The sequence below is a fragment of the Tursiops truncatus genome, chromosome 10 (assembly GCF_011762595.2).
Source record: "Tursiops truncatus isolate mTurTru1 chromosome 10, mTurTru1.mat.Y, whole genome shotgun sequence".
Lineage (NCBI taxonomy): Eukaryota > Metazoa > Chordata > Mammalia > Artiodactyla > Delphinidae > Tursiops > Tursiops truncatus.
The window spans coordinates 71,867,625-71,890,576 of NC_047043.1; the positions used below are offsets into that span (position 1 = coordinate 71,867,625).

Consider the following 22,952-nt stretch of genomic DNA (forward strand, 5'->3'; position numbering starts at 1 on the left):
TTTAAAAATTGCAAACCTAAGGGCTTCCCTGGTGGCACGGTGGTTGAGAGTCCACCTGCCGATGGGGGGGGGACGCGGGTTCGTGCCCGGTCCGGGAAGATCCCACATGCCGTGGAGCGGCTGGGCCTGTGAGCCATGGCCGCTGAGCCTGCGCGTCCGGAGCCTGTGCTCCGCAACGGGAGAGGCCACAACAGTGAGAGGCCCGCGTACCGCAAAAAAAAAAAAAAATTGCAAACCTAGTAGGAAAGTTAGAGGTTACCAGTACATTTCACCACACTTACTTTATTTCTCCCTCCCCTACACACACATGCACGCATGCACACACACACATGGGCAAACCCAGATGCACACACGCATGCACACACGCATGTGCACAATGCACGCACAGATGCACACACGCTCACACACACACATATACATTTTTTCTCTCCTCAACTTTTAAAAGTGAGTAGCAGATATTACTATTCTTTATCCCTTAATACTTCAGCAGACGCTAGGAACAAGGACGTTCTCTTACATATAAACATAACCACAATTTCATCGCCACACTCACTAATACAATAATATTATCTAATAACCAGTCCTTACTTACATTTCCCCAGTTGTCCCCAGTTTCCTTAATAGCTTAAAAAAAACTCCAGGGTCATCTTAAGGATTCCTCATTACATTTAGTTGTCCTGCCTATTTAGATCTTTTAAAGCACTTGCCTCCTGATCCTTGCTCTCATTCTGTGTCATTCACTTCTCTGTTCTGCTTTGCTTCTTCACCTTGTCTCCTGAGATGGACTTTCTTTTTTTTAAATTAAAAAAAAAATTTTATTTATTTTTGGCCGCATTGGGTCTTTGTTGCTGCACGCAGGCTTTCTTTAGCTGCGGCGAGCTGAGGCTACTCTTCGTTGCAGTGCGTGGACTCCTCATTGCGGTGGCTTCTCTTGTTGTGGAGCACGGGCTCTGGGCGCGTAGGCTTCAGTAGTTGTGGCTCACGGGCTTAGTTGCTCCAGTGCATGTGGGATCTTCCCGGACCAGGGATTGAACCCGTGTCCCCTGCATTGGCAGGCGGATTCTTACCCGCTGCGCCATCAGGGAAGTCCCTGAGACGGAGTTTCAATACTGTCTCTCTCTTCAGCCCCTGCAGGTGTCAGCCAGCCCTAAAGCGCAGGATGGATCTTGACGTGGTTAACATGTTTGTGATCGCGGGTGGGACGCTGGCCATCCCGATCCTGGCGTTTGTAGCCTCATTTCTCCTGTGGCCTTCGGCACTGATAAGAATCTATTACTGGTAAGTTCGTTTTATAGTTCAAGTTTTCAGGAGTATCATGACCATGCCACCTTCTCTGCTCGTCCTTTTTGGTTGTGGCTGTTCAACATTTATCATGAAATATTTCAAACTTACAGAAAAGTTGAAAGACGTCCTTTCTTGAATGTTGGGAGTGTTCCTGAAGTAGTGGTAGCTTCTCCCCAGGTAAATTCTTCCAGGTTTCTGATGGTGTCTTTACTCAGGAGACCACCCTGTCTCCCAACATCACTGATTCATGGTAATTCCTTTGGTTTTTCTTGGCCGTTGGATTCTGATCCAGTGATGTCTTGACAGGTACAGTGAAATACACTGAAAAATGAGTTAGAAAGAGTAGGATCGTGGAGATGGCATGGATAGGACAGAATGGTTTTAGATGTTTTTAAAAGCAATCATTAGTCGCGCCCACCCAGGGACGCCAAAAAAAAAAAAAGTGTTCATTAGTAAAGTGACGGAAAAGAAGTTTCCAAAACTTCTGTCATTCTTGAGTCACCTTTATGCTTCTTGCTCTATCTGCATACCACCTCTACTTTTCTTTTGTATTTTCTTTAAAGTGACTTTTTAAGAAAACCTTCAATCAGTTTAAGAGTGACATATCACTACCTTAAGTGGAAAGCTTGCCATACATACCAAAAATATTAAATTAATATAAGAAAGTAAAAATAAGCACAATGCCATTAAACTCTGTTCATAAATTCTAGCCTAGATACCATTGCCTACCAAAGACTCTCTCCTTTCTCTGTGTTAAAAAGTCTGAGAGGTGTGAAAGGTATAGAGCCTTTCTCCTTGATGGAATCAGAAGGTTAACAGTTGAAAAGAGAGAAACTTTCTCATGATGTGCCTCAGGGACTTTTCATGCCACAGTCCATTTACCAAATAAAATCACCTCTCACACTCCCATGGTTTCATCCCATGATGAAGGAAATACTGAAATAGACCTGGTTCCTCTCTGTGCCATAGGGAAGCACACTGAGATTTAATCACAACTTCTGAAACTTAGGACTGCGTTCTGTGCCCTGAGAAAAGAATGCAGGGAGGTTGTGCCTGTGCCCTTTCTCTGCCCTCCGTTCTGGCTCCCTTTTGTTTCATTAGAGTGTGGAATTTTCCGCCTGCCAGCCAGGCTCTGATCCTTGAAAAGAAGCTAATTGAACAGAAGGGAGCTTTCATGTTTCACTCACTCTTGTGGGGAGGTGATGACCCCTTGCTAGGGTCACCCAGGACCCACCTCCGCATTGATGAAGCTAAGACTCTGCCTGCTTAAATGCCATAGCCCTTGAAGCACTGGCAGTAGGAGTGCTTTGGGGCCAAGGCTCCCATGTGGCCCCTGACGTGGAGAGGCCAGAGTGGTGTGCCCCTCTCCACCCTTGAAGTGAAGCAGAGAATGCCGTTCAGCGACGTGACCCATAACCACGTATATGGCTGCATGCAGAGGTGTGATCATTCTACCCACCGCATGCGGAAACCAGCCTCTGCTGCAGAGCCCCCCAACACCCAGTTCCTTGGGCCATCGTGGAGAAGGCTTTCAGAGTCAGAATGTTAGAGTAATTTTGATGCTTGATCTTTCAAGAGAAAATTAACTTCATAGCAAATAATTGACTTTTTTGAGTTAAAATTCATATAATTTAAACTTCACCATTTGAAAGTGTACATTTAATTGGCTTTCACCGTACTGTGAATTACCACTATCTAATTGAGAACATTTCCATCTCCTCCAAAAGAACCCCCATACTTGTTAGCAGGTACTCCCAGTTTTCTCCTCTCTTCATCCCCTGGTAACTAGTAATCTACCTTCTGTCTCTTTGGATTTGCCTGTCGTGGACATTTCATATAAACGAGATCGTACAATTTGTGTTTTTTGGGGGTCTGGCTTGCGCTTTTCAAGGCTTACCCATGCTGCAGCGTCTATCTGTACTTTGTTCATTGTGATGGCTGAATAATGGTCCATTGTATGGTTATACCACATTTTATTTATCCAAATGGACGTTTGCGTTGTTTCCACGTTTTGCTATTATGAATAATGCCTCATAGCAAATAATTCACTCTTATGAACAAGTAATACCACCAAAACCCAGAGAGGCCCCACAGAGAACATTCAGTCCTTTATTATCTGACAGCGCAGATGCAGGTGACCTAAAGCCTGCCCATGCCTGTCACTTCACTCAGAGCTGTAGCTGGAGGATGAACACAGATCTCTTTATTTTGTGAACTCAGCCACACAGGCCAAGAAGAAACCCAGTTGGCTGGGGAGGATGAAAATCCTAGAAATCCTTTGGGATTATGCCGGGTAGCGCTGTGGCAGAGGGGCTGTGATTACGGTAATAGCACCTGTAATGCCATTGCAGGGTCGCTGGAATTCCTGTGAGCGGCTTCCCCCACCCCACTGAAACGCACAGCCTGTTTGCTTCACATCACCTCACTGCAAGTGACACTTTCACAGTGGTTGTCATAGGATGAGCAGCTTTGCTGTGAGCCACTTAATGTCCCTTAACCACAGCTGCTCCTCCAAAGGCCTTCATTTACTCAGCTGCCCGTAATGACCACCCAAAGGTTCACCCTGCAGACCTGGCTTAGCCAAGTTAATTTTCAGGATTGCGATGTGAACAGGAACAGCAGGCAGTAGAGGTAGCTGGGCATCCCTGATACCCCAAGCCACGCTGCCGAGTGAGCGTATGGGTATGAGGAAGGCATCTCGGGGCGCTCTCGCCTGGACTTCCCTCTAGGTCTTCTGAGTTCCTCAGGGGCACAGACCCCCCGGTGGGTCACAGCCAGCCTTCAGAGAATTCTCTCTGGGTCTAAGTGTCCCTGGAGCATGGCTAGCACAGTTCCACAGAGATGGGGACTGTGATAGCTCCTTCAGGAGATGGCAAACACGTGGCTGTGAGAGTCCACAGGCAGCCACACTGGAGATGCCGTGGCCACTGTGGGTGACATCAGGGGCTGCTCTGGCTTTCGTTTTCTAAACTGTCAAAACTGTTCACCGGGGCTTCCCTGGTGGTGCAGTGGATGAGAGTCCGCCTGCCGATGCAGGGGACGTGGGTTCGTGCCCCGGTCTGGGAAGATCCCACATGCCGCGAAGCGGCTGGGCCCGTGAGCCATGGCCGCTGAGCCTGCGCGTCCGGAGCCTGTGCTCTGCAACGGGAGAGGCTACACAGTGAGAGGCCCGTGTACCGCAAAAAAAAAAAAAAAAAAAGATAAGAAATCATACATATAAGAGAGAGAAGAGGATAATTGGAAAAGAAGAAACAAAACTGATGTTGTTTCTGATGGCATGATTGTGTATGTAGGAAGTCCAGAAGAATCTATCGATAATTTGTTAAAATTAAAAATGTGAGGGGCTTCCCTGGTGGCGCAGTGGTTAAGAATCTGCCTGCCAATGCAGGGGACACGGGTTCGAGCCCTGGTCCGGGAAGATCCTACATGCTGCAGAGCAACTAAGCCCGTGCACCACAACTACTGAGCCTGCACTCAAGATCCCGCGAGCCACAACTACTGAATCCACACACCACAACTTCTGAAGCCCGTGTGCCTAGAGCCCATGCTCTGTAACAAGAGAAGCCACCGCAATGAGAAGCCTGTGCACCACAACGAAGACTAGCCCCCGTTCACCACAACTAGAGAAAGCCTGTGCACAGCAACGAAGACCCAAAGCAGCCAAAAATAAATAAATAAATAAATAAATGTGAATTTGGCAAGATTGCTAAATACAAGATAAGTAAACAAAAATCAGTTGTATTCTTATATAATAGCAACAAACAAATAGAAAATGAAAATATCTTGTATCAACAAATATAAAATACCTAAGAATAAATCTAAAGAACTATGTGCAAAGCCTTTACTCAGAAAACTACAGAGTATTAGTGAGAGAAATTTTGAGCGACCTAAATTAATGGAGGGAATAGACAATATTTGTGAGTTGCAAGACTTTCCAATAGAGAGATGTCAGATTTCCCTACAGTGACCTGTAGATTCAGTGTACACACGTTTTAAAATCCCAGCAGGTTTTTTTCTTATGGAATTTAATAAACTGATTCTTACATTTATAAGGAAAAGCAAAGAGCCAAATTAAGCAAGACAGGGCTTCCCTGGTGGCGCAGTGGTTGAGAATCTGCCTGCCAATGCAGGGGACACAGGTTCGAGCCCTGGTCTGGGAAGATCCCACATGCCGTGGAGCAACTAGGACCGTGAGCCACAACTACTGAGCCTGCGCGTCTGGAGCCTGTGCCCCGCAACAAGAGAGGCCGCGACAGTGAAAGGCCCACGCACCATGATGAAGAGTGGCCCCCGCTTGCCGCAACTAGAGAAAGCCCTCGCACAGAAACGAAGACCCAACACAGCCAAAAATAAAAATAAATAAATAAAAATTTAAAAAAAAAAGTAAAAAAAAATTAAGCGAGACAGTCTTGAAGGAGAACAATATTAGATGATTTACACTACCAGCTATCAAGACTAATTATTAAGCAATAGCAGTCAAGACGGTGAAATTGGCACAAAGGACAAATAAACCAACGGGACAGGAGAGTCCGGTAGCAGGTGTACATAGATACGGTCTCTTGAATTGTGACAGGTAGCACTGCTCTGCAGCAGGGAAAGGGGACTAGGTTAACTAGATATCCATCCTCAAAAAAGTCAAACTTGACCCCTTTGGCAGGTAGAATTACTAAAACAGCCCCACCAAGAACTACCTCCATAATCCCCAGAACCTGTGAGTATGATGAAATATCACTCCCACGGTTATGTCGTATTATATACACTTGACCTAAAGACGGGGAGATCATGGCCAATAAACATGTGAAATGATGATCAATTTTGTTGGCCCTAAGGGATATTCAAATTAAAACCACAGTGAGATACCATTTCACACCCATCAGAATGGCTAAAATGAAAAGGGCTGACTGACAATTCCAAGTATTGGCAAGGATGTTGTATTAGTTCCCTAGGGCTGCTGTAACAAATTGCCACAAACTGGGTGCCTTTCAACAACAGAAATTTATTCTCTCACAGCCCTGGAGGCTAGAAATACTAAACCAAAGTGCTGGCAAGGTTGGTTCCTTCTGGACTCTCTGAGGGAGGATCTGTTCCATTTCCCCGTCCCTAGCGTCTACTGGTTGCCAGCAACCCTTGGCATTCCTTGACTTGTAGTTGTGTTACTCCAGTCTCTGCCTCTGTCTTCACATGGTGTTCTTCCTTCTGTGTGTTTCTGTGTCCTAATTTCTCTCTTATAAGGACACCAGTTGCATTGGATTTGAAGCCAGCCCTAATCCACTATGACCTCAACTTAACTTGACTACATCTGCAGAGACCCTATTTCCAAATAAGGTCATATTCACGGTTTCCAGGTGGACATGAATTCTAGCGGGATACTATTAACCCACTACAGATTTGCAACAACTAGAATCTGGTGTATTGTTGACTGAAGTGTAAACTGGTTCATCCACTTTGGAAAACTGTTTGACAAAATGACCCACTGATTTCACCCAACAGAAGTGTGTATATGTATTGATCAAAAGATATATACAAAAATGTTCCATAGCAGCTCCATTTATAACACCTCCAAACTGGAAATACCCAATGTCCATTAATACTGTAATAGATAAATGAATTGAGGTATAATCATACCATTATTCACACAATGGAGTACTATATAGCTATGAAAATGGAAAGAAGTAATGCTACATTTTACAACATGAATGATCCTTACAAACATAATATTGAGTGGAAGGAGTCAGATACAAATAAGAACTTATTGTATGATAAAATTCTAAAACATGCAGAACTCTCCTGTTTGAAAATGAGGTAGTGGGTGCCTTTAGGAGGTATTAATGGGGAGGGGCATGAGGTGAATATCTGGGATGCTGGTCGTAGTCTAGACCTTGATCTGGGTGGCAGATAATGGGTTCATTCACTTTGTGCAGATTCATCAGACTGTACACTTACAATATGTGTACTTTTCTGTATTATTTATACTTACATTGAAAGTTTCTCTAAAAAATAACAATGAAGGATGTAGAGAAATTGGATCCCTCATATACTGCTAGTGGAGAATGTGAAATGATGTAACCACTTTGGAATACAGTCTGGCAGTTCCTCAAAAGGTTTTTTTTTTTAAAAGCTACTATATGACCCAGGAATTCTACTCCTACATGAACTGAGAACACCCAAGAGAACAGAAAACATATGTCCATAGGAAAACTTGTATATGTATGTTCATAGTGGCACTATTCCTAATAGCTCAGAAGTGGAAACAACCCAAATGTCCATCAACAGATGAATGGATAAACAAATATGGCATATCCATATGATGGAATATTATTTAGCCTTAAAAAGGAATAAAATACTGATATATTCTATAATGGATGAACTTGAAAACACTCTAAGTGAAATACGCCAGACACAAAAGGCCACATATTGAATGAACCCATTCATGGGAAATGTCTAGAATAGGCAAATGCATAGAGACTTGAAGTAAACTGGTGGTTGCCAGTAGCTGCAGAGGAGAATGGTGAGTGAGTGCTCATGGGTATGGATTTCTTTCTTTTTCTATTTTAATTGTGGTAAAATATACACAATATAAAATTTACCTTTTTAACTATTTGTAAGTATATAGTTCAGTTGGGTTTCTTTTTTTTTTTGAGATTGAAGCAGTGCAAGCTTTATTCAATGGCCAGAGAATGGAGAAGTGGGAACTTAGTTTACAGCTGTCAACTTAGTTTACAACTATTACCTTAATGGCGAGAAGGATTTGCTTTTCTGGGGATATAGTTGTTTTACAATGTTGTGTTAATTTCTGCTGTATACAGTGAAGTGAAGTAGAGTACCCTATGCTCTACAGCAGGTTCTCATTAGTTATCTATTTTATACATATTAGTGTATATATGTCAATCCCAATCTCCTAATTCATCCCACCCCACCCCCCTTTCCCCGCTTGGTGTCCATATGTTTGTTCTCTACATCTGTCTCTATTTCTGCAGTCAGGTTTCTTTTTGATAAAAATGTTCCAGGATTAGTGGTGATGGTTGCACAACTTTGTGAATATACTAAAAACACCTCAGTCGTACCATTTAAAAGGGTGAATTTTATGGTATGTAAATTATATCTCAATAAAAAGAAATGTATATTCAACATCCTTGTCCTTAGGGAAATGCAAATGAAAACCACAGCGATATACTACACACACATTAGGATGGCTATTATTAAAAAGATGGAAAATAGCAAGTGTTGGTGAGGATGTAGAGAAACTGGAACCCTTGTGCTTTGCTGGTAGAAATGTAAAGTGGTATAACTACTGTGGAAAAGTTTAGTGGTTCCTTAAAAAGCTAAACACAGAATTACTATGTGATCCAACAATTGTACTTCTATACCCCAAAGAATTGAAAGCAAGGACTCAAACAGATACTTATATACCAATGTACATAGCAGCATTACACACAATTGCCAAAAAAATGGAAACAATCCAAATATCCATCAATAGATGAATGATAAACAAAATGTGGTATATACATACAATGGGATGTTATTCAGCCTTAAAAAGGGATATAGTTCTGATGTAGGGTACAACATGGATGAACCTTGAAAACATTATGCTAAGTGAAATAAGCCAGACACCAAAGAACAAATGATTCCACTTATATGGCTATAATATTTGTCACAAAATTTTCCACAGTTTTCCCTGGAATTTTGGCAAATGATATATTTGAAGGACAGAATCTTTTTTATATAATAATAAAACTACCATTTATTGAATATTTCCCGTGTGTTGGGCATTGAACCAGAATTTGTAATGGATTATCTCTTTTAATCTTAACCATATATATCCTTAGTAGAATGCAACATTTTCCCATATTATAGATGAGGAAATTGAGTTTCATGATCATATAGCCAGTAAATGAATGAGCTGGGATATGAATGAGTGAACAAATTCATGTTACCATATCATATTTGATATCATGAAATATGAATGTTTTGTCATAAGAAGAGCTGTTAAGCTAGCCAGTTTTATTGTATCTTTAATGTTTTCAATAGGCAATATATTCATTGAAAAAGTACTAAAAAAAGCATGGTAAGTCTGCCTCCCACCGCTGTTCCCTCTCCACCTACTTCTCACAGTATTTCCCACCTCCGCTCCAGATACTCATTTTAATAGTACCTTGTATATGCTCGCATGCATTTTGTATGCAGGTATGAGTAAATATGAATATATATCCTCATCTCCCTCTCCCTTTATTTTACACAAAGGGTTAAAGTTGGTCCATTTAGGCTATTTGCTATTGTAAGACTTGGCTACCTCTTTGGTGCAAAGTATACCACAAAGTGAATCTCTGATTGAATTAATTATCTTTCATCTTGGAGAGATTCTTCATGCAGAGAGTTCAATTTGTTTAGATGGTAATTTCATATTGAAATCAGTTTCAGGCCAAACTCCAGCACTGCCAAGTCTTATGTAACCAACAGAAGCTGAGCTTTCAACCAGCTGCCATATGTTGTAAGGAATAAAACCAGAGGACTGATGAGATAATTCTTATGAAACAAGTTCTCACTGTCAGAGTCTCTAGGAAAAATATATCTGGAGTGGAAGGCAGGGGAGGGCATATGACCTTTATCAAGCTTATCCACCATAGTGGAAATTATGTCTGTACAAAATCAAATGTTTGTTACCATAAATTCTGCATCACAATTAAAATCCAAACAGTTTTTTTTTTTTTTTTAAGCAGTCAACTCAATCAAAATCCAATACTTGAGAATGAATAGCTTCTTTGAAACCACACTAACACTTAAATATGGTTAAGACTCTGATGGCCAGTCTTTGTGTCTGAGTGATTCCCTGGGCCCAGCAAAGGGACCACGTTTCCAGAGCCCTGAAGACAAGGGATAACACCCCAAAATATGGTCTGATTTTCCACTCCATGTTCATTGGCCAGGCAGCTGCTAAGAACAAAGGCTGCATCTCCCAATACCTGGCCAACAAATGCAGTATATCCTCATAAATTGATTGCTTCTCTCAGGTGCCCTCAAGTGTATTTGTGGAGAAGCTTCAAGAACAAGTCAAGGAGCAGCTGTCCTTCTATGAGACTGGAGAGATTCCATGAAAGAATCTGGATGTCATGAAGGAGGCAATGGTTCAGGCAGAGGAAGCCACCGCTGAGATTACTAGGAAGCTGGAGAAACAGAAGAAACGCTTCAAGAAGGAAAAGAACAGCTGGCTGCAGTTCCCTTGCATCTTCAGAAAACAGCGTCAGTGCTCAGGGGGAGTGCAAGGAGACAAGTGCAAGACCCAAAAAGAAGAAAGTGAAAGCCCCAGGAGGCTTCTCAGGAGAATGGCACGGAAGATTCGTCGGTCTCTTTCTCCAAACCCAAGAAAAAGAAATCTTTTTCCAAGGAGGAGCTAGTTAGTAGTGATCCTGAAGAGACAGCCGGCAGTGGAAATCTTCCCAAGAGGAAGAAATCTTTCCCCAAAGAGGAACCAGTTAGTGACCCTGAGGAGTCAGGAAACAAGAGTGTCCCAAAGAAAAAGAGGAAATTCTCCAAGGAGGAGCTGTAAGCTGTGGACCGGAGGAGGCTGCTGGCAGCAAGAGCAGCAGTTCCAAGGAATGAAAAAGTTCCAAAAGCTCCCCCAGGAAGATTAGAATGGACCTTTCCCTGGTGGGGCATAACCTGCAGGGATACTTCCCAACCCATCTCCTGTATCCCAATAAAAACAAATTCACAAGAATAGATAAATAAATAAGGTTAAGACTCAAATGCAGAAATTTGGTTGGTTGAAAGGCTAATTAAACTTCCAGCTTGCTCAAATAGAATTACAAATAGGCCAAGTAGTGTTTTTCACAGCAGTCACTGGAATCACCCACACTGGACAGCTGTGAGGTATGTTGAGTCCTGAGACAATAAGGAATCCAGGCGTCCATCAGACAGCCTCCTGTTGTCCTTTCTTGCCATCCAGAGATTTGTGGATGTGGAATGACACCACCGCCAGCAAGTGCAGCCTTGATGAGTCCGATTCTTCATCTCCATGAGTAGCGAGTTGTAGGTGACAAGAGGTAACACACTTTACCTTTAAGTCTTCTGATGCATTTCCTTCCAATTAAAGTACCTCTGCAGTGAGGTCCTCTAGGACTCCAGGGCGACTGCCCTGTACCCAGAGTCACTGACGCCTGCACGTCCACAGCTGCTCGTCCCAGATTTCAGGTGTCAATGAACATGGCCCACCAGGAACCGCAAGCTGGCTGTCTTCGAGGGGAAACCACCTTTGTCTTGGCATTTCTGGAGTCCTTCCCAGCCTTACCACCAGCCGTTTCCAATTCTGTGAAGCTCAAAGAAGCAAGGCAGAGAAAGGGCTCAAGTCAGACACCCAGTGAGGTCCCATTGCCTGCTCCTTCTTTGCACTGCGGTTCAAAACTGCTAGAAATTCATGTTAACAAAGGGTTATTATGTGTCATGCTTCTTAAGAAAACACCCCCTTTTCCCTTTCTAATAGACTGCTTAGTAACGTATATACATGTTACTTACAGAATATTCATGTAAGGTGCTTTCTGGAATGGTTTGGCTTCGTGCTTCTTGAGGGTGAAGCTCTGGGGGCTCCAGAGACATGCGTGGAGGATGAGGGCTGGGAAGAGCATTGGTCTTACTTCAAAGTGAGACTATACAGAGTCCCCCTCCCGAAGCTGCTTCTCTGGTGCTCAATGACTTTGACTTGCCTGTATTTTCTGTCCCCAGGTACTGGCGGAGGGCACTGGGCATGCAGGTGCGCTATGTGCGCCACGAAGACTATCAGTTCTGTTACTCCTTCCGCGGCAGGCCTGGGAACAAGCCTTCCATCCTCATGCTCCACGGATTCTCTGCCCATAAGGACATGTGGCTCAGCGTGGTCAAGGTGCAGTCCTAGAGCCTTCTCTCTTCAGAGGGTGTCACTCAGTCAAGAAGAGGTTTCCACTTGGACACGATGTCATCAGCAGGGGTAGAAAGCAAGGGGAACCCAGAACTGTGGCTCAAATCATCCTAAAATTAATGCAGTATATTATTCAGATCCTTTTATCAGACAAAATTAACTGAATTGAATGTTATTTGTAAAATCTGTGCCTTAAGAATCATTTCACCGTATGAGTATTTCTTAGGGAAGATTCCTGACACTCAGCTTCATCTCAGGCCTGTCATGACTATCAAGATCCAGCTTTTAAAAACTCACTTTTTTTTTTTGTTTTGTTTTGTTTTTATTTTTTTCACTTGTTTTTTTTATACTCCAAGATTCTCCTCTTCCTTCACTCCTCCTCCCTTTTCTGTTTCTCCTTCTCCCCTCCCCACCTCCTTCCATCTTCCTTCTATTTCTGCTTTTTCTTTTCCTTAGCCCTTTAGAGAAACAGTCTTGATCTGGCAGCTTTCTGGGATAGTTTTCCAAATCACTCCCTTTCTGTCCTGGTTTACTTGGGTGTGGCAACTTGCTTTACTGGTAAGAGTGAACAGCTGGTGAAGACGGGGGCTGGGAGAGGTCTTGGGAGGGAAGCACCCCAGGCTCCCACCTCAAGCAGGACCATACCCGAATGACCCCAAGTATGCTTCACACCAGGAGGAAAAGGCTCATACATCCTCTACTTCCTTATGTTCTTCTTTTTTTTTTTTTTTTGCCGTACGCGGGCCTCTCACTGCTGTGGCCTCTCCCGTTGCGGAGCACAGGCTCCGGACGTGCAGGCTCAGCGACCATGGCTCACGGGCCCAGCCGCTCCGCGGCATGTGGGATCCTCCCGGACCGGGGCACGAACCCGTGTCCCCTGCATCGGCAGGTGGACTCCCAACCACTGCGCCACCAGGGAAGCCCCTTCCTTGTGTTCTTATTTCCAAATCTCACTGTGAGGACAGTCATCCTCATGCCTTAATGAACCTCTCACTTGCTGTCTCCATCTTTCATATGACTGGATATTTGTTTATTGATAACAGATGTTTCTCAGATTCCTGGTTAAATGTGGCACATATTTAAATGGAAGAAGGTGTTTAGGATAAAAATACCCTAGGAATTAGACCTAATGCAGGAAAAAAAAAAAGTTGAAACCAGAATTAGGACGATCAGACATGGTTCTTAGGAAAGGCATTGCTCCCGTGGGCTCTGGAGCTGGACAGGACTCTGGGAGAGCAGAACTATCCCTTATAGTCCCAAGTCAGTGGCTGCGTGACTAGAGTTAAGCGTGGAAGGGGTGAGGGAAAGGAGAAGGATGTAGTACCTGCCAGCTGGTGTCAAGAAAGAGCAAAGGATGCAGGCCTGCTACCCTGACCTTTGTCCCCCTTTTCCAGTCATTCCCCCGAGTCCCCTTCCATTTCTGTATTAGATTTGGGGGGTTCCTGCTCCCTAGAAGGCTACTGGCAATGTTTATTCACGTCAGATGTTACTAGGGTAAGATACTGGGTGGTCCAGGTTCATAACCTCCCAGGGAGTGGCTGTCCAGGTCACTTGGTAAGTAGGGGTAGCCTCCCCAGAAAAATGGGCAGACATGTTCTACACTGCACGTACTGACAGTCTGTGCCTGTGTATCCTCAGTTCCTTCCAAAGAACCTACACTTGGTCTGCGTGGACATGCCAGGACATGAGGGCACCACCCGCTCCTCCCTGGATGATCTGTCCATAGATGGACAAGTCAAGAGGATACACCAGGTAAGCAGGAGGCTCCACCAAAGATTGCCCAGGTGGGTCTTGCCCACTATTGCATGCCCGAGTCTGAAGAGCAGGCAAGGGAGTTCCGTTCTGACTCAACCATTCTCCAATGCATCCTGTCTGCAAGTAATTGCAAACAAAATGGCAGCAGCCCAGTGGTGTCCTTGGTCAGCTGTGGAGGACCAGGGCTTATTGCAGGCTGTTCTCCTCTAAACCTATTGCAGTTGTTTCTAAGGAAATGCCATCTGGGCGTTTTCTCAGCTCTTCAGAAAGGGAGTTTAGAATTCCTCAAGTCCACTTCATTTTTTAGAGTCTATTTTTCTGCTTACCAGCTCCATGATGACAATGACAGCATGTCTGCCTACTTGTAGAGGATGGGGAGGGTGCTCTTTGCATTTTGTTCTAATTCAGTATCTATCTTCAGCCCCCTCTGACTGGGCTTTCAAGGTCTTGGGGCTCATGAACTATTTCAAAATTTAGTGGTTCATAAGCTTCAAATTGACATATTTTCCCCAGTTGAGGATATTTATTTCATGCCTGCCCCTCTCCCCCCATTGAACTGTGTATTCTGTTGAGGTCAGGAACCTTGTTTCTTTGACTCTTTGCTGTATCCTCAGCAGCTGACCATAATTCCTTGTACATAATAGACATCCAGTAAATATTTTTTAGGTGAATGGGCAGATGGGTGGATAGTTGGTTGAATGGTTGGATAGTTGGAAAGTTGGATGGATGGTTGGATGAATGGTTGGATGGTTGAATAGACGGATGGGTGGATCGTTATCTGAATGGATGGTTGGATGGATGGGAAGGCCTGTAAATTAGGGCAACAGTCAGCAAACTGTGGCCCGTGGGCTCTGTTTGGCCTGCCACCGAGTTTTGTAAGGTAAGTTTTACTGGGACTGAGCCACACTCACTCGTTAACATGTTGTCTTTAGCTACTTTTGTGCTACGACAGGAGAGTTGAATAGCTGCAACAGAGGTCATGTGGCCCACAAAAATTTTCCCAAGAAAATATTTACTCTCGGAACCTTTATTTTAAAAGTTTGCTGACTGATGAATTAGGAGAATCCTTGTTGATTTTATACTTACAAATGACCCTTCAGTAACCTGTGTCAGGTAAAGAGAAGTACATGCATGTAACAGGGCTCATCTGGATAATAGATCCAGTAGATTCCAGATTCCCTTTCATCAACAGTCCTTTTCACTTGTCCCCATAGGAAGTACAGAGGTTTTCTACTCTGTAATCACCGTTGTCATTGTCCACAGCTGTATAACCAAGCCTCTTTCTCATTTCCCTTCCTAGTTTGTAGAATGCCTCAAGCTGAACAAAAAACCCTTCCACCTGATAGGCACCTCCATGGGCGGCCACGTGGCTGGGGTGTATGCCGCTCACTACCCATCAGATGTCTGCAGCCTGTCTCTTGTGTGCCCTGCTGGTGAGTTACGAGGCTGAAATAACCCTATGAGTGACTTGAGCACAGCGGGGTCTGAATCTCTGAAGACATAAATGGCAATGTCTGCTCTGTTTTTTTTTTTCTGTGGTACACGGGCCCCTCACTGTTGTGGCCTCTCCTGCTGCGGAGCACAGGCTCTGGACGCACAGGCCCAGCGGCCATGGCTCACGGGCCCAGCCGCTCCGCGGCATGTGGGATCCTCCCAGACCGGGGCACGAACCCGTGTCCCCTGCATCGGCAGGCGGACTCTCAACCACTGTGCCACCAGGGAAGCCCTGACTGTTTTTTTAGAATCATCTTTTTGACGATATTTTAGAGGTACTAATCAGATTGCTTCAGTGATAGATACAATAGTTGTATAACCATAATCATAACCATATTGAGTTTTTTTTAATTTTAACATCTTTATTGGAGTATAATTGCTTTACAATGGTGTGTCAGTTTCTGCTTTATAACAAAGTGAGTCAGTTATACGTATACATATGTGCCCGTATCTCTTCCCTCTTGCATCTCCCTCCCTCCCACCCTCCCTATCCCACCCCTCTAGGTGGTCACAAAGCACCAAGCTGATCTCCCTGTGCTATGCGGCTGCTTCCCACTAGCTATCTATTTTACACTTGAAAAATATGAACGCTTCACGAATTTGCATGTCGTCCTTGAGCAGGGGCCATGCTAATCTTCTCTGTATTGTTCCAATTTTAGTATATGTGCTGCTGAAGCGAGTGCTTGAGTTTTAAAATACAGAGCCAGCCTTGTTCCACAGTTTGAGGGGGTTAATGTAAATGTGTATAGTACTTTACAACATTTAAATACGTTGAAATATAATGATAATATTAACACCCAACATTGATTGAATTCTTATGAGCTAAGAATTTATATGGATTTATATGGATTTAATTCTTGCCTTAACCTTATGAGATGAAGGTACTATTATCGTGCCTCTTCCTTTTTTTGCTGAAAACTCAGAGATCTTTATTCATTATAAGATTTTTTTTAATTAATTAATTTATTTTTGGCTGTGTTGGGTCTTCGTTACTGCACGCGGGCTTTCTCTAGCTGTGGCGAGCGGGGGCTACTCTTCCTTGCGGTGTGTGGGCTTTTCATTGCTGTGTCTTCTCTTGTTGTGGAGCACAGGCTCTAGGCACGGGGGCTTAGTAGTTGTGGCTCCCAGGCTCTAGAGCACAGGCTCAGTAGTTGTGGCGCACAGGCTTAGTTGCTCCACGGCATGTGGGATCTTCCCAGACCAGGGCTCGAACCCGTGTCCCCTGCATTGGCAGATGGATTCTTAACCACTGCGCCACCAGGGAAGTCCCACAGATTTTTTTTGTTTTAATCAACAAACTTTAGTTTCTCTGTTCTTACAGGTATTCATGTCAACTTGAGCTGTAACGTGTCCCCTGAAATTATGATCTGAAGTTGGATTTTTTTTTTTTATTTTCATTTTTAAAATACGGTACTTCACGAATTTGCATGTCGTCCTTGAGCAGGGGCCATGCTAATCTTCTCTGTATTGTTCCAATTTTAGTATATATGCCCCTGAAGCGAGCACTAAAGTTAGATTTAAAATTTTTTTAATATATATAAGCCTTCAAACATGGATTTACAGTGTGTTAGTGAGAAAAATCTTAATTCTTCTCTCTTCTTCCTTCACTTGCTCCCCTCCCCACCCCCGGTACTTTATTGGAGTGTGATTTACACATAGTAAATTGTTCAGATTTTTAGTGTATACCTCAGTGACTTTTTACATATGTAATTCTTATCTAGATCGACTTAATATGCCCATTTTATAGGTGGGAACATAGAAGTAATTACGTTAGTGCTGGAGCCAGGATAGGGACTGACCCTGGGCTGTCTCACTCCAGAGCCCAAGCTGTGGTTTTGGGGGGAAGTCCTTTCACATTCACTACCTCTTTTATATATGACTCATACTCATTACCTCCTTTACCCGGTAGAATCCAGCCATGAATTGAACTTGTACACCTTCCACTGAAACATAACTGAATTTACCTTTGAAATCTTTTACTTACTCTGAAAGTTCAGTTTTCAGGTCTGTTAAGCTCATTGAAATCAAAGGCAAGCTCCCAAAGGGTTTTCTCTTCTCCTTTTCCCAAGCACTGTGTCTGAAATCATTTAGTCTTATAAAGTTTGAGAATTGGAGGAATAGCCCCTCTGGAAGGTTATTTAGATTTTAAATCACTTACGGAAGGTCAGATCTTAAATCACTTACGGAAGGTCTTTTTTGAGTTTCTGTTCATTTGCTCAGAGAAAGAGTTTTATACCAGAGTTTCCATTAGAAGTTTAGAATTACATTTGTTTGTATACGAAAATGAAAAGATATGCTTTTTTTACTTTGAAATAATTTTACATTTACAGAAATGTTGCAAAGATAGTACGGAGAGGCCCACATGCCCTTCACCCAGTTCTCCCCTTAATAGCTCATGAACCTCAGTAAATTTGTCACAACTAGGAAACCAACACTGGTTCATTACTGTTAACTAAATTCCAGACCCTCTTTGGATTTCATTAGTTTTTCCACAAATGTCCTTTTCTGTTCCAGGATCCAATTCAGGGTATACCATATGACATTTAGTTTAGGATTATTTTTAAAGCAGAAGGAAATAGATCATGTAATCTGCCCATGGCATCATGAGAGCCACACGATACCCATGTTAGATTTATAGGAGTTGCTGAACATAGGAGTTTTATAAAGTGTGGATCTCTGTGGCACAGTATGGATGCCACTGCCTCTCTTGCAAAGCTCTAGCTCTTCAGCTAAGTTAAACACCTAGACATTTGCTCAGTGTTGGAAATGAAATTAGTTTTACCCTCCTGTGTGCGTCAGCTCGTGTGAACTCTTGGTGTCGTGCTTCAGGTGATAGAAAATAATGGTCAATCTGAGAGCTGTTCCAGCTCAGGATCGCCTATTGTTCCCCTGGAGGAGGAGGGACTACGTGGGGGACAGCTCACAAGGGCACTCATTCTCGCTGTGTTTACGGATTGACCCCAAATAAGAGATTATTAAGTGGGTCCAGGCAGACGGAAGGAGTAGTCAGTTGCTCCAGTCCAGTCATGCATTTCACCAGGTCTCCTCTCAACCATACAGATGTGAAAGGGGCTCAGGCAAGCTGTCTTAGTGTAGACTGGTGCTCCTTCAACTCTATCCTACGTGTGAATCCCCTGGCAACTTTAGTGAGATTCTGATTTAAGAGACTTAGGGAAAAGGCTGAGATGCTGCATTTCTTATGGGCTCCCAGTACTGCTGGTCCATGGACCACAGTTTGAGTAACGAGCCCCTCAAATATTCTGAAGAATTTTTTTCTGTGTTTCTCAGAGCGTGGTTCTGACTTTGAGCAAGGATGTCGGTACCAATGACAAAGAAATCTACTGGTGAAAAACACCAGGAATATATTAGTTCTGGGCTGATACTGGAAGTTCTCTATATAAAATGGGGTTTGGTAAGAAGGTAGATATATTGCCAAGCTGTTTTGGTTTGAATCCCACAGGTCTGCAGTACTCAACTGATAATCAATTTGTACAACGGCTCAAAGAACTGCAGGAGTCGGCCGCCGTAGAGAAGATTCCCTTGATCCCATCCACTCCAGAAGAGATGAGTGAAATGCTCCAGCTCTGCTCCTATGTCCGCTTCAGGGTGCCCCAGCAGGTAACGTGGTCTCAGCAGCAGTGTGCCTGCCCTCTGTCCAGGGCTCAGGTCGCCAGTACCTGCTTTCTCCTTGCGTTCCTGCCTTGTACTCATCTGTTCATTCATTCAACAAGTATCTGTATCATGCCCATGATGTATCCGGCACTGTGCTTGAGCACCGTGGGGAGTAAATAAGTCAGAGAAAGTCCCTGGGCAGATGCAGGCCAGTGGGGGAGGCAGACAATTAACAAGAAGACAAATAATTACAAATTGTAATAAGTATTATAGAGGAAATGAAGATGGTGCAGTGATTGAAAACAGGGGAGACCAGAGAAGCTTTGATAAGCCTCTGTGAGACAGCAGCATCGGCAGCGATGGATAAAACACAGTCAATTCAAGATGCTGGAAGGAGGCCAGGGTGACTGGAGCCCAGAGGGTGAGGGAAAGAATGGGTTGAGAAAAGGTTGGAAAGGGATTCTGGGGCTGAATCAGAGAGTCTCATGTTTTAAAAAATCTCAGGACCCCTTTACACTCATAAGAATTATTAAGAACCCCGACGAGCATTTGTTTATAGAAGTTATAACTATTGATATTTACCATATTAGAAATTAAAACTCAGAAAAACTTAAAACACAAGGATACACAGCACTTATTTCATCAGCCTTCAGAATGATGACATTATCCCTCATTATGTAGGCTCTGAACATCAGTATGCTTTAGAGAGAATAAAAGTGAAAAAGACAAGTGACATTTAGTGTTATTATGAAAATAGTTTGACGTCTTGGACTCCCAAGAACCACTTTGAGAACCACTGGGCTAGATCATATAGGACCTTATAGGTTATGGGAAGGAGACTGGAGTTTTTCTAAGTACAATAAGAGAAACACTGAAGAATTGTAGGTGAGCACAGACAGAAGCAGAGAAACCCATTAGGGTGCTGTTGTGGCTTGGAGATGAGGGTGGTGTAGACTGGGGTGGTAGCAGTGGAGACAAGACCGGAGAAGCTTTGGAAGGAAGAAGACAGGACTTAACTGGCAAATTGGAATGAAGGATGAGGGAAGGTGAGGAGTCCCAGGTGACTTCCTGGTACTTCAGTTGGGTAAAGGTAGTGTTTTCTGAGTAAGAGAAGGAGACGGATGGTGGGCTTGAGCGATAAGCTAAGAGCTGCATTTTGGATGTTTGAAGTTCAAGTTCCCTGTGAGACCATCAAGTGCAGGTGTCAAGTAGACAGTTGGCTATACAGGTGGAGCTGAGGAAAGTCTGGCCTGGAGTTGTACAGTTAAAGCCATCAGCCAATGATGATATTAAAGGTCTTGGGTCTAAATGAGGTTGTGTGGGGAAAACCAAGAGAGGAAAGTGTGGGGAAAACCAAGAGAGGAAAGTGTGGGGAAAACCAAGGGAGTCTGAGGCTGAGACCTCACAACAGCAAATTATCTCACTCTGTTGCAGGAACTGGACCCTGCCTCAGGGTGGGGTGGGTCCTCCTAGGAGTTGAGAGAATGGGCTCTATTTAGAAGTTGTGAACATGACTCATGCATGGGTGTGGCCCATCTCTGAGGAAGCACCCAGAATCAGATTTCTGCGGTATGTTCTATCCATGAAATCCTCTTTTCAGTCGTGACATTGCACTGATCCACTCTCCACTTATCTCTTTCCAGATTAGAGTGGCCAAACAGGGTTTTAGAAATTTCCATGTTTTGAGTGGTCAGGGATGTGAAAACACTGGGAGCAAATAAATGCAGGTCCCAAAGTCTTTTCTGGAGCACCCGAGCACTCAGCCCATTGCGTCACATTGTGTTATGGTCGTCTGTTTGCTTGTTTGTGTCTTCCATTCTTACCTCTGTAAGAGCAAGGACTCTGTCTTTGGCTGTTCTTGCATGAGGTAGCTCCTAGGTATAGATTCGATGGATCAATGGATGGGAGGAAGCCAGGATAATGCAGGGATGGAGAATGGATGTGTAGGAAGATACAGGATAGATGGATGCATGAACTGATGTATGTGCATGCCTCGATGATTTAGGGATGGTGAAAATACCTGGATGGTTGCATGCTTGGTTGGATGGATGGAAAAATGTCTGGAGACAGCAGGAATGGAGGGTGGATGGATTGGTGGATGCAGGATAGATGGATACATGGGTAGACATATGCATATATGATTCAGAGGTGCAGGATGGATAGGTGATGGAGGATGGATGGGCAGATGCAGGATAAGTGGACACATGGATAGACATGTGCATGTCTGAGTCAGAGATGCAGGATGGATGGGTAGTTGGGTAGGTGGAGGATGGATGGATGGAAGATGGATAGATGCATGAGTGCAGGATAGATAGTAGAACAAAGAAAATGTCTGATGCTCAGCACTGTGTGTTGGACAGCTTGCCATTGGTCTCACCTCTGGGCTTCCACTTCCCGAGTAGTCAGATTGTGTCATGCTCCAGCACTTTAGTCCAGAGCAGTTACGGCAGGATCTTCCCACTTCAGTCAGTGCACAGGACTCCTGAGAGTGCAGTTAAGGGGTTCAGACCATTCCCAGGGAGATGAGAGGAGTGATGGCTGCTAATGTGAGCCCTGGACGCTACCTCAAGAACCCTGAGGCGGGGCAAGAGGCGGGCCGTGTTCCTTCTGGCCACAGTACCTCTCTGGGCCCATCTCGCAGGTCCCGGAGGCCTGTCCTGTCCACCTGTGCTGCTGCCTCACAGCCCGCGGCAGGGAGGGCCAGGGCAGTGTCACACAATGAGCACAGGACACTGGAAGCCTTCCCACAATTTCTGCAATAGTTTATTTCTTCATTGTTTGAGAGGCCCTTCATCCCCAATGGTTTAATGTTTTTTAAATAGACCTGTTTTGCATTGGGTATTACTGAATAATTAGTTGATATTATTTCCATCCTGATTGTGTCTCAGGCTAAGCGGAGATTTTCTCAAAGGTAAAGCAGCTATCAGGCCATCTCGGGTGTATTTTACATGCCGCAGGGGACCTTTGGCTTCACAGTATTACCAAAGTTCCTTTCTAATGAGAAAGAAAAAAGCCTCTTATGAACCTGACTCCCCGTTACATTGCATGATAGTACATCATGGGAATTTGGAGGACCAGGCCCTACAGACCTTGACAATACCCTAAACTGCTGGAACCCTGAACTGCTGGACTTCTTTTCCTTCGTTGTCCCAGACCCATGTGAGGCCTGAGGATAGGAATCTTCCCTTGCCTTCTGACTTTGGGTTATTTATCTTCAGATCCTGCAAGGCCTTGTCGACGTCCGCATCCCTCATAACAATTTCTACCGAAAACGTAAGTAGCCCTGCGTTAAGCTCTGAGCTTGTGTGACAAGTCAAGCTTTATGGGTGGCTGGCTCTTTTTCCTTACATTTCTGAGACTGATAGTTTTCTGGGGCCCCTCAAGAAAAAAGCAGTGGCTTAGACTCAAAGACTGTCTACACTCGGTGGTGTCCACAGCCCAGCCCAGCATGCACTCACTTTATTTTCCTTCTCTCAAAAGTGTTTTTGGAGATCGTCAGTGAGAAGTCAAGATACTCCCTCCATCAGAACATGGACAAGATCAAGGTCCCGACGCAGATCATCTGGGGGAAACAAGATCAGGTGTGTAGCGTGTCCCTGTGACCTCCTGTGTCAGTCAGACCGGGCTCTGAGGAGAAGCTAGAGGTCATTTATAATGGGAGCCTGGCTGGTTTCTGATCCCAGGAAGAGGTGGCACACACCTGGTTCAGGTGCCAGTGTTCACGGGGAGCATCATTCTGTGAGCTGAGAGCAATGACATTGACCTCCTAAAATGTAAGGCAATTTTTTTTTTTTTAAACACACAAGCTTTATTTTATAAATGTATTTATTTTATTTTTTTATTTATTTTTGGCTGCGTTGGGTCTTCGTTGCTGCATGCAGGCTTTCTCTAGTTGCGGCGAGCGGGGGCTACTCTTCAT

General features: G+C 44.1%; 1 protein-coding gene and 2 non-coding genes across 8 annotated transcripts in view; 1 reads left to right on the plus strand and 2 right to left on the minus strand.

Annotated features, from left to right (window-relative positions):
* The window catches only part of ABHD6 (abhydrolase domain containing 6, acylglycerol lipase), a 120,617-nt gene that overhangs the window by 91,904 nt on the left and 5,761 nt on the right, over positions 1-22,952 (plus strand). For all 6 annotated transcript variants that reach the window (XM_073811267.1, XM_019947718.3, XM_073811269.1 and 3 more), the window contains 7 exons: positions 1,126-1,278; positions 12,001-12,157; positions 13,811-13,924; positions 15,228-15,360; positions 18,882-19,039; positions 22,252-22,306; positions 22,514-22,614. In XM_073811267.1, the coding sequence (XP_073667368.1) occupies positions 1,160-1,278; positions 12,001-12,157; positions 13,811-13,924; positions 15,228-15,360; positions 18,882-19,039; positions 22,252-22,306; positions 22,514-22,614 (837 nt within the window). In that variant the 5' untranslated portion in view covers positions 1,126-1,159. The remainder of the gene's footprint in view (positions 1-1,125; positions 1,279-12,000; positions 12,158-13,810; positions 13,925-15,227; positions 15,361-18,881; positions 19,040-22,251; positions 22,307-22,513; positions 22,615-22,952) is intronic.
* On the minus strand, positions 15,998-16,104 carry LOC117314054 (U6 spliceosomal RNA). Its single transcript, XR_004528737.1, has one exon. It is a non-coding gene; the product is annotated as a U6 spliceosomal RNA (small nuclear RNA).
* Positions 16,821-16,927, minus strand: LOC117314056 (U6 spliceosomal RNA). The gene has a single exon (XR_004528739.1). It is a non-coding gene; the product is annotated as a U6 spliceosomal RNA (small nuclear RNA).